This window comes from Monoraphidium neglectum, assembly GCF_000611645.1.
Source record: "Monoraphidium neglectum strain SAG 48.87 unplaced genomic scaffold scaffold01448, whole genome shotgun sequence".
NCBI lineage: Eukaryota > Viridiplantae > Chlorophyta > Chlorophyceae > Sphaeropleales > Selenastraceae > Monoraphidium > Monoraphidium neglectum.
In genome coordinates this window covers 2,808-14,111 of record NW_014012180.1, presented here as the reverse complement: position 1 = coordinate 14,111, position 11,304 = coordinate 2,808, and the positions used below count along the sequence as shown (strand labels likewise).

Here is an 11,304-nt window from a genome sequence, read left to right as displayed (position 1 = left end):
GGTCCAGGGGCTGCTCTTCACGGGCTGACCGCACCACACAGAGACGGCGTTGGGCAGAGAGCTGATGTCATCATCGCCCGCGCGAACCGCGGCCAGCACAGTCAACAAAGATTGGGTTCTTGTGGGGTTCTGTGCGGTGTGTTGGGGCGGATCTGACTTTAATTCCGGGTAGGGGGCGGGGGGTTCGACAGTGCGGTGCGTGTGCAGGCGTGGCAAGCCAAGGTCACCGTAAGCCTGGCGTTGTCGCTCTGAATTGGTGGCGTGCACGCGTCCAGGTCCACCTGCTCCTCCGCCAGCCGCACTGTCCCACCGTAACGGTACTGGTGCAGTTTCACGGTCTCTGCTCAGCCGGGCGGGCGCCAACACCACTGACACCACCACCCCGCCGCACCCGGCCGCCCCGCTGCACCCCGCCATTGCATCCGCACCCCCAAGGGGCCGCAACGAGCGCCGCCTGCAGTCGAAGAAGCACCGCGGCGCCGCCCCCACCGGCCCGCTCGGCGGCGAGGAGCCGCCGCCGCTGTTCGGCGCAGACCACCTAGACCGCCTGCGCAGCAGCGACGGCGGCGGCGGCGGCGACGGCGCCGCGCGCCCCGACGCATCCACGGGTGGCGAGGAGTTCGAGGCCGGCCTGGTCACCCTGCGCCGCGAAACCTCGGCCGCGAGCTTCAGATCGCAGGGGTCCGAGGATGAGGCCCAGATCACGGATCAGGGCACAGACACTGTGACCGCGGACATCCGGGCCGGGGGGCCGGCCAAGGTGGCGGCGCGCGGCGGCGGCGGCGGCGGTGACGCGCTTGCCAGTATGAGCAGCTTGGATGATGACAGCGAGAGCGATGGCCCAAGCAGCGGGGACCGGGAGCGGGGCGCCGCGCTGATGGGGCTGGGCGGGCCCGAGGCGGCGGCCGCGGCGGCGGCGGCTGCGGGGGGCGGTATGCTGGACACGTTGAACTTCAACCTGATTCCCGCCAAGGAGTTTGGGCTGCAGATGCTCAGGATGCCCAAGTGCGTGGGTGGGACATTGGGTGGGGAGTTCAGTGGGAAATTCGGGGTGGGGGGATTGGGTGGTTTGGTGGGTGATTCGATGATTGGGTGATTGGGTGATGGGGTGGCAGGGCGGGTAGGTGGGTGGGTGCTTGTTGAAGGGCGACCAAGGGGGCATCGGCGATCTCATATCTGAAAACCGAGTTGTTCGCCGCGGTGGAGTTTGCAGCGACGTTCGATTTGCTGGACTGGCAGTTGGGCCCCACCCCAGCACAGCATTCATTAGTTTGAGCTTGCCGTCCCCCCTCCCATTTCTGCCCGTTCCTGCCTACTGCATCCTTGCAGGCGGGTGTGGTTGGCGTCACTGGGTAACCTGGTGACACTGAAGGACCCTCGGAAGCCCTTTGTCGAGGCCTTTGCTGACAACCAGGTGCGAACAGCTGGGCCGACCAGCTACGTGCCTTATCAAGCACCTTGAAACTGCGGCGCAGCTGTTGCTGACCCGCCTGGCGCGCAACATGCGGTGTATGTTGACTATTGAGTGTATCTGCATGTGCCCGTGCGTGCGTGTGTCAAAAATGCTGGCTTGTTTGGTAGGTGTGCGGAGTGGCAACGAGAGCTTGGCGTTTGCGTTCACTTCCTCTAATTGCTCGGTCGAGAGTATCGACCCATGTCAATACCATACATCTCTACATGCACAGGCTCATTAAGGAACAGCAGCCAGTCAACCTGGTCAACCATCCCTTGCTCCCTTCAGCAAGCTGCCCAACCCCCCTCCATGCCTGTGTTTGCCTTGCAGCGCCTCACCTGTCCCCCTCCTCCCAAAATTGCCCCATGCACCCCCCAGCTGCTGGGCTTCACGCGTTACTACACCATCATCCTGGAGCACTCCAAGACCAGCATCGCGGGTGCGCACGGCCGCTTTGACTCACCAGAGCTGCCCTGTTTCATACAGCAGCACATGTGTATTGCTTGCATTACAGGCAAAGGCTGACGGCAGCCCAGCTGATGCTCTGTGCCGCATCGCATCGCTGGATTATCGCAGAATGGATTCAGCCAAAAATATGCAGATATGTGAATGTTGCGAAATGCTGCTGTGGGTGTTTGCCCAGCATAGGGGTGCTGTGTCGGCGGAGGTTGGGCCAGCGGCGCAGGCCACCACTTGCGCGGCTTCCACTATCTGTGGGCCGCTGTACAATACCAGCCACCCACACGCACCCCATGTTCGCACCACCTGAGGGTATGCACGCACGCGGCCGGTCGTTCGGCCACCAACATTACACCCTCACTCGGCGCAACCAGGTACGACCCCTGTCATCAACCCGGTGAACTGATGACCCACCGATGTATGTTCCCTCCCCCCCCTGCCCCCACCCCCCAGGCGTGCTGCGCGTTTTTGCGCGCAACGGAACGCTGCCGGCGCTGGTGCACTGCGCGCACGGCAAGGACAGGACGGGGGTGGTGATCATGCTGCTGCTGGCGGCGTGCGGTGTGCCTCAGGAGGTCATTGTCGATGACTACATAGAGGTGCTTGGGTGCCCTTGGGATGACGTAATTGTCAAGGGGGGGGGTTGAAGCCCTGCAAATGAAGCTTCTTGATTGTGCTTGACGGAACCTTTGCCTCCATGCGTTTGGTCCGGATTGGTGGGGCAAGCATGGCGGGCGCACTGATGGGGGAGGCGCAGCGCTGAGATTGAAGAAACCTGAACCGCTGCATGCCACTTACCTGTGTTAATTTCCAGTGCTCCTCCAATCTCCCAAACCCCCGCAGAGTGAGAAGCAGCTGCGCGCCTACCGGGAGTCCCTGGGCCTGCCGCCCGCCCTGTGGGCCACGGGCGCACCCATCCCCCTGAGTGACGTCATAATCGCTTCAACGCAGGTGCGTGGCATGCGCGCGCGTGTGCGTACATTGTATGTGGGCGGGCACGTGGGCACATACGCTGGTGGGTGTGCGATTGCGTGCCTCAAAGGTCTCAGTCGATTTCAAAATTCTGTTCCAAAAAGGAGCATGGTGGCGTATGTGCTTTTTTTCCTGCCCGCCTCTGAAGACCGGGGCAGCTTTCATCCCCAAAAGCATTTGTCCTGCCCTTGTATGCCCACCCGAGGCTGAACTGGTTGCCACGTACGCAATGCTGCCGTGAGGGGGGAGCAAAGCATCCCCCCTTGAACAATCTCAACAGTGAATACCTCGCTTCATCACCCTGCTTCGTTCGTCGACACTCCCTCCCCTCCCCGCATGTTGCTCATCCCCCTCCCCTGGCACATTCAATCAGGAGACCATGCGCGCCCTGCTGCTGTACCTCGAGGAGCGGTACCCCCTGGTGAGAGGGCTCCCCCAACCGGGGCCACCAGCGCGCTGCTGCCCGGCGCCCCGCTGAACTGGCAGCCCTTTTGACTGGAACTGGCTTGGACACTTGTCGCGGCACAGCCCAGGTGTTAGCGTGCTGGCTGCAGCCCGGCCTCGAGGGTCCAGGCTTGTCGACCGGCCGGCCCTGAACACATTCCCATTCCACCTGCTGGTGCAAATCTCTCTTGACTTCTTGGCGACTGGCAGGGCGCTGACTCATACCTGGAGAGCTGCGGCCTTACCCCTGCCGAAATCGACGCGATCCGGGTCAACCTGATGACTCAGGAGGCCCTCGAGGCATTCAAGCAGCAGCGCGCCGCAGGCTGGCGGCACGCGCCACGCGCAGGCGCAGGCGTGGCAGGCAGCGGGGATGGAGGGGACACAGGCGAGGCCGGGGGGCAAGAGAGGGTGAGGGCGGCAGTGGAAGGGGCGAAGGCGGCTGCGGGGGCACCACGGAGTGAGGGCAAGTGAGAGCGCAGGCGTTTACAATTACAGCTTTATTGGTGGGGTTGGCTGTTAGGATTTTCAAGGTCTTCTTGAAAGGGGGATGTGCAGCAGGGGTTGCTTCCTGTGCCAGCTTTGATTGACTTTGGGCCCTGCTTCAAGTCAAGCAGGGCCGCTTGCGCATTGCAGCTGCACTTGTGGCCTGATGAGCCTGCTACATGTGCGCTACTTGCACGGTTTGCGATGTCTTTGCGATGTCGACCTGGCCAAAGTGGACCAAGGTGACAATCAGTGCGCCCTCTTCCAGTGACGACAGACCAGAGCAAGGACGTCCCTTCGTCTGCCAGTGCAATTTGTACATAATGGCACAGGCGGTCCTGTGAGTAGTGTTTGCTCATGCTGTAATTTGCATCAAAGCCTTATTTATCACCGTCTTCTCAGCAGGCGTCGCAAGGAGGGTGGTATAGGACACTGGGTGGCGCCCATGGGGACTGCGAGAAGCAGGTCAGCAGCTCTCGGGTGCACCCAAAGGCGGGTGTGACGCGATCCTTTTGACCGTGCCCTAGCAATTTCTCGGCCAGTGGCTGGTGACCAGCATCGCTGGGCCCCACAATAATTGTCTGAGCGTACATAATACATCGCTTGGGCATCATGGGCTCGAACAGCAGGCATCAGCTGGGGCCGTGGGCACTGGTGTGGCTTGCACTGGTGTTGGCATGCGGGAGGACTGTTGCAGGCAGAGACTACCAGGGCTGGCGGCTCATATGCGCAGGTATGGCTGATCTGCGTGCCCGCCAGATTGTGACTGCCTGCAGCGGATGCGTATGGGGTCCCATGGCAATCATACTGCATGTAAAGTAGCAGAGCTCTTCGTTTCAGTCGCTGGTAGCACGTTCTGCAGCGATTTGGGCAGCGGCGCCACAGCAGGCAACTCAACCGCCGATGCGGGCCGCCTCATGGTGCAGGGTTGACCCCAACTTGATGTGCCCCGCACACTTGAGCTATTTGAAAGCAGCAGCAGCGTGATTTGTGCTGCTAGCTGCTTAGAGCGAGGATGGGGACGACGGCATCGGCAGCGTGCGCACCACACCTGCTGCTGCGCGCTGCACGTCCCCATCCCCACACACCTCGAGCGCAGCGCCTGCCCTGGGCGACCCTGTGATTGCCTACACTGATTTGTATGGCACGCCCAACATCTCGGACTCTGCATGGTGAGGGGGTCGCGGCGTCGCGCCGACGGTCCCTGTGCCCCTAAGTGTGAGCTCCCCAGGCTGCCTGCCCACCAGGGCGCACCCTGCGGCCCCGCGTGGCCTTGAAACGACCCGCGCTGCAGCCGCCATCGCAGTCTAGCACTCCCAAGAGCCACTTGGCACCACGCCTCACAACATCCCTCCCTCTTGCCGTCGCGGCTGAAACGCTGTCAGGCACGACGACACTTGGGCGTTCATGCAGTATGGCCCCATCACGGCGATGAGCATGTACTACTCTGTCCCCTGGCACGACCCCTACATCGGCTGGGTGGGCACCACTGGCGCAGGGATGGTTTAGGGACGATATGTTGCGTCAGCAGCCGCCGCGGAAGGGCTGGGCCGCCCAGGATTTGCAGCGGGCCACAACGTCGCTGGCGGAGGCACCAGCCCGGACAGCTGGAGGCGGCCGTGACGCGAAACCAATCTGCACCATCACGCACCGAGCGAATCCGTTCAAACCAACCCCTGTTTCATCAACCAACAAGACCCCGCCACCACCACCCACCACACACTTGCAGCATCCCGGGGGCGAGTTCAAGGGCATCCAGCCGGTGTACGGCACCAATGGCACCAACGACCAAGACCTGCTTTTTGGCGCCAGGAGGCCCCACAAGCCCTTCAACTTCACACTGGAGCCTGGGGAGGTGCGAGGGAGGGGCGGACAGGGCGGGATCGCGTGCTGGGTCGCCGTGCGCTGCAGGTCCAGAGCGCGCTGAGCGCCTGGGATGCCGCAGGCCGTGCGACTGCCATGGCAGATGTGAGAGGCCGAGCCTATGGCGGAGGCAACGCCCGCGCGGCCGCATGCACACCGCGACAAAGGCAGCGCCTGCGACGCATGCGGTCCTCTCACCCCCCCCCCCATGCAGGATATCACGCGTGTGGAGCTGCAGCACGACAGCGTCATGCGGTGGATGGCGTTCACGACGTCCCTGGGCAACAAGTACGAGTGGGGCTACCCAGGGGAGCCCAACGCGACAGACGTCGTCCTGGACGCGCCCAGGGAGGGCGCTTACCTGGCGGCCTTCCGCGGCTTTGAGGGCAAGCAGCTGCCCCCGGAGATGGGCGGGTACACCAAGCGCTACATCATCCAGATCGGGTTTGCATGGGCGATGCCGAAGTGCAGCGGCTACGAGCCAGCTGGCGGCGCGGCGGCGGCGGACGCCTCGGGGCCGGCGCCGGTGCTCGCGCCCGTCGTGCCGCTGGGTATCTCGCCGTCGCCGCTGACGACGCTCGCGCTTGAAATGGCGGAGCCCCCATCGGCGGACAAGTTGGCGGCGCCTGCTGCTGCGCCCACTGCTGCGCCGGCCCCTGCGCCGTCAGCACCCGCGCCCGTTCCCGCGCCAGCTGCTAAGGTCGCCAACGCGGCTGCTGCCAGGCAGACGCCTGTGGCCGCGATGGCGCGGATCGTGCAAGCCGTGTCGCGGCTGGCGGGCCAGTCGCCGCACGTGCGGCATGCAGCTGCCGCGGGTCGCCGCTGACCCTGCTGGGGACTCGTTTGGGCAGCGGTGTGCGGCCCGTCGACAATTCGACAGGGGGTTCGCGCAACAGCAGGCACAGGCAAGACTGGAGCACACGTGTGGGCTCCAGCTGCCATTGCCACGCCCCTGATAGCGCTGGGAACGCGCTGACGGGGCGTTGGCCACATTTTTGCATCTTATTGGGTTCTCCTCATCCTGGCCAATGTAATGGCCAGAGGATTGCATCATATCACGCATGGGTGGTGCGCGGCCACTCCTTTTCTGGCTTGCGCTCCTGCGACTGAACGAGACTTGGTCAATGCAGCACAGGGCTTGAGCGCAATCTGAACGCGAAAAGTAGATTATACACCTGAGGGGGGTCTCGTGGGATTGCGTGGCTTTGTGTCTGATTGTCTTCCTTCCCTGCTCTCCTTGCTGCACCTGGCCCCGCCTGTGCGCCATGCTGGACTGGCTAAAACTTGTCTGTGTCGTGTTTGTCTTTTCTGGCGCCAGTAAGAGTGGATCTAAGCAGCTGTGCAAGGCCTCCGGTGTTGGGCGGGTTGGTTCCATGATTCTACACACCTTGCATCACAACTGAAAAGCAAGGATTCCCCACTTGGCTCGCGAGGTTCTACGGGCGTCCAAAGTGCGTTCATCTATGTGAGCAATTGCAAGGCATGTGATTGCCGCCTGCCTTGTCAGGCACTGGGCTGGTGCTGTGCGGGTGGCTGTCCAGACACCCAGCACTTGGACTGACGCACGCAGGATGGTGTTTTCAGCTGGCAACAAGCGCGACATACGGTATGCAGTGACAGCACGGTTTTCTTCACCTTGAAGCAGCGCATCCCTGTTCATACCAATAGATCACTTTTCGCGCATTGTCGAGAACTCCTTGCTCTCGTGCATCACGCTTGCCCTCAAGCGAGAATTTGAACACCTGTGGTTACTGAATCTCGATCTTATACAGTACAGCGCTGCACAGCCCCTGTGGCACTAAGTGATCGCTGCCCACACCGCTGTCACAACAGCACACAGCGTAGCCTGCATTACAGCACACATAGGCGACATGCAGGGCCCATCGCAAGCGCTGCCGTGTGCAGAAGTACTGCAGCAGCTTGTAAATGCGCTTACCAGTGGCCAGTCGGCGCGTGCAGTTGAGGCCGCTGGTGCGGCCGCTGCCGCGCTCCACGCTTGCAGCGGCATCAGCACCCAAGGAGCCGCCGCAGCCCGCCAGCTTGCACTGAAGACCCTTGACCTTGCCATCAACGTAACACTGAAATCAAACTGTCCGCATGTCTGTCTCCCTAATTTGCTGGAGGCTTTGGGTTCCACACATGCCTGGTTCCATGTGCAGCAAACAATGCATGCAACCCTGAGCGCCACCGTTCCCAGAGTTTCCTCACTTGCCCGCGCATGCATGACGCATGCAGGATAGATAAATAGATGAGTTACTCATGCCATAGCATCACTGCCATCGGCGTCGCATGCATGCATGACGCACACATGATGCATGCAGGCCAACAACCCTGATTGCTCGGGCCAAGCCCTGTCAGAGCTCTGTGTCTGTGCCTTCCTAAGGGAGCCCGGCGCGATGGGCGCACTCTTGACGGAGGCAACGTCACACCATGAGGCGCGTTGGTGCACGTGCTGCCGTCAAAGGCGTGTGCATGTGTATCCAGCACCCTACAATGCAAGGTCGGCCGCCTGCATGGGCGTGCAAAGGCTGGTGCTGCATGGGGCACCCTGGCCAACAACCATTATTCAACCGTCACATGTCCATGGCATCATACGTACCAGGCTGTGGTGTCGACCCTATACGAGCTCCTGCAGGCCGCTGAACCACGCGAGCTGTCCCAGGCCATGCGCGCCAGCTTCCAACAGGCGCTTGACCTCGTCGCGGCCGCGTGGGTGCCCTTCGACGCGCCGGCCGCGAGCGACGCCGCCGCTGCCACCCGCCTTGCCAACCACCGACGTGTGCTCCTGCATCTGGCCCTCTTTGTTGCCAACAACGGGGACGACAGCGCTGCCGCGGCACTCGCGCGTGGCCCACTGATCAAGCGGCTTGCAACTGCACTCACGTCTCCTCGCGCCACCAATGGCGAGGCCGAGGCCTGCGCACGCCTCTTCTGCACACTCGCGCACCATCCCGATGCTGTGATGCACGCCTGCGGCGGCCCCCGCCTGGTGGCAGCTCTGCTGGCCGCGGCGTCCCGCGACCAGCCCGCGCCCGCAGCAAACAGCGGGTCAGAGCTGACAGGGCTGGCACTGGAGGCGCTGGCACGCTTGAGCTACCACGAGCGCGCGCGCCACGACTGCGAGGTTGCTGGCGAAATCACCCTGTCTAAGATGCCCGACGCCGCCGCAAAGCTCGTCCTCATAATTCAGAAGGCCATGGCAGGTGCCAACGCGGCCGGCGAGCCGCGCAGCGCCGCCAACGTCCCCCACGAAGCCTCTGCCGCGGCCAGCCTGCTCGGCATCGCGGGGTCTCAGAAGGACGGGCCTACGACGCTAGGCGCCGGCGCTGCTGGCGCGAGGTTCTGTGCCCGCGCACGCGCTGCAGGCGGCCTGCGGGCGTTGCTGGCGGCGCTGGATGCGAGCGGGGACGCGAGGGATCAGCGCAGCATTAGCAGCTGCAGTCTCATGCTTGCCAGCGCTGGACTTGTCCTTGGGTGGGTTGGCCAGAGGGCTGAAACGGTCGGGTGGAATTTGGCGGGACGGGAAGCTGAGCTTGCTCTCACGGGTGTCGCAGCGACATAGTTTGGCTTGTGGACTGCCTGCGCTACCGGCATCCGGCATCTGCGGAGTACCTTTGTATCATGCACGACTCACCACACCACCCAAACTTCACCCTCTGACAGAACTATCGGGCTGGACAACCACAGCTCCAGCAACGCCCCAGCGGAAGTCGAGCGGGCGCAGCTCAAGCAGCTGGCCTGGGAGCAGCTGGCGTACGGCCTGTCTCACCACGACCCGGCAACTTCCAGCAAGGCAGGCGACATGATGGAGGGCGTCCTGATGTCCTCCCCTACGACGTTTGCCGGCTTCGAGATGCACCCTGGAGGCCTTGATGCCCTGGCCGCCGCTGTGGCGGCGCCGCACGCTCAAGGGGACGCGGTGAAGGCGGCCTCACACGTGCTGGCATGTATAGGTGCGAAGGGACAGACGGATTGCTCTAGAACTGCGCCGTGGTGCACACAAGCGAGGTGCACGGCGCACCGTGCTGCGATTGCCTTTCAGATCTCTGAAGGCTGCTGGCCACACTAATGTGCCTCACCCCCCCTTGATTTGCAGCCAGCTGGGTGGGGCTGGCCTCTGGCCGCAGCGAGCAACTGCACAGGCAGGTGTACATGGGGATGCCGCCGCGCGACTTGGCTGTGTGCGCCCTGCGCTTCATCAAAGTCAACACTGGGAACGGCGACCTAGCACGCCTGGCGGAGCGGCCGCTCAAGACTGTTGCCGCAGCAGCGCGCGGGGCGCGTGTTGGCGGTGGCGATGATGTGCTCATGGGTGATTCAAATGCCAGCGCCGGCGCCGCCAGCCCGGGCGGCGGCGGCGGTGCCAAGAAACGCGGGCGGGGTGGTGATGGGCATTAGGTGCGGGGGCTGCTGTTGCTGCTGCTGCTGCTGCGGATGGATGTGCTCATGGTTCAAGCCAGGTCTAGGACACACGATGGCCACAACTTTTGTGCTTGTATTCCTGCAAGTCGCCTTCCCTTGGACGTGTTTCAAACCCCTGTTCGCACCCCCCCTCAGCAGCGGGTCAAACATGCTTTGACACGCGTGGGGTATACTCTGAGGCGTGCACTTGAGAAGGGCTGCATTATTTGCTGAGTATGCTGAGTGTGTAAATTTTGATGCTCATCTCTTGCGGCATGCGGCCTTGGCCCTGACTGCAAGACCAGGATGGGCTCGACGCGTCCAGGTTGGCAGGTGCAGGGACGTCGACGCCAAGCAGTAGGCACGGGCATGCCACCTCTCAGCAACGCGCGTCTGCGCGGCCTGGTTACAAGCAGAGCAGATAGCCGATCATGAGCATACGCGAGGCCGCGCAGAACCTGCTGCGTGCGCACACGGCACCTGAACGCATCGATTTGCGGGATGGGCTGGTGATGTCCATGAGCTTGGCCAAGGTGATAATACAGTAGAAGCAACTGTTACTGTGGCACGTCGCAGTCTGGCAGGGGGTCGCTTGAGCAGATGGGGCATCGTGCAGTAGGCTCCAACCAGGGTGCCACAGCTGCAGAGCGGCCCGCGGACGACGATGCTGTTTGTTAGTGCTTGTATGAGGCGGCGTCACCGGCCCTTGCCTAGCGCGTGGCCGATGGGCACGCCCAGGCGTGCGGCAGCCACGCTGCAGCACTGCACAGCACGCGTGTGCAGGCAGACGCAGGCAGGCCTATGCTGGTGCCTGCACCATCAGCAGCCCTCTGAGTGCATCAATCCTCATCTCACCCGCCAGCATTCGGCAATGGAGCGCCCAGCGCCCACCCGCAATCCAAGCCTCCTCCTCGACCAAACCCGACTGTGCAATCGCCGCCCTCGCCGGCCCCGCCGCTGCAGGAGGCTGCTCTTGTTGCAAAGATGGCGGGCCGCGACGCGGAGGAGGAAGTTCTGGAGACGACCGCGTGGGGCGGCGGGTCCCAGGCGGGCGCGGATGAGCGGTACGCTCTGATGCTCGGTGACTACGTATGCCCAGCGCCCGCCCACCTCAAGAGCGACCGCGCAAAGTTCTGGTGAGCGCGCCTGCATGATGCCTGGCGGCGCTCCGTGAGCACACGCGCGCGCACGCATCGCGCGCGCCAGCGGCATGGAGGGGACGGGGC

General features: G+C 63.1%; 2 protein-coding genes across 2 annotated transcripts; both read left to right on the top strand.

Annotated features, from left to right (window-relative positions):
- Positions 1 to 64: 64 nt before the first annotated feature.
- On the top strand, positions 65 to 6,503 carry MNEG_7915 (protein tyrosine/serine phosphatase; the record flags this gene model as incomplete). Its single annotated transcript, XM_014043614.1, has 12 exons — positions 65 to 168; positions 436 to 1,005; positions 1,330 to 1,414; positions 1,832 to 1,892; positions 2,366 to 2,511; positions 2,756 to 2,863; positions 3,258 to 3,305; positions 3,539 to 3,739; positions 4,823 to 4,986; positions 5,200 to 5,293; positions 5,544 to 5,669; positions 5,892 to 6,503. 12 exons carry the CDS (start codon positions 65 to 67, stop codon positions 6,501 to 6,503), a joined length of 2,319 nt encoding a protein of 772 aa, XP_013899068.1.
- A 1,839-nt stretch (positions 6,504 to 8,342) lies between these two features.
- Positions 8,343 to 10,075, top strand: MNEG_7914 (hypothetical protein; the record flags this gene model as incomplete). Its single annotated transcript, XM_014043613.1, has 3 exons — positions 8,343 to 9,151; positions 9,341 to 9,630; positions 9,774 to 10,075. 3 exons carry the CDS (start codon positions 8,343 to 8,345, stop codon positions 10,073 to 10,075), a joined length of 1,401 nt encoding a protein of 466 aa, XP_013899067.1.
- Between the last annotated feature and the right edge of the window lie 1,229 nt (positions 10,076 to 11,304).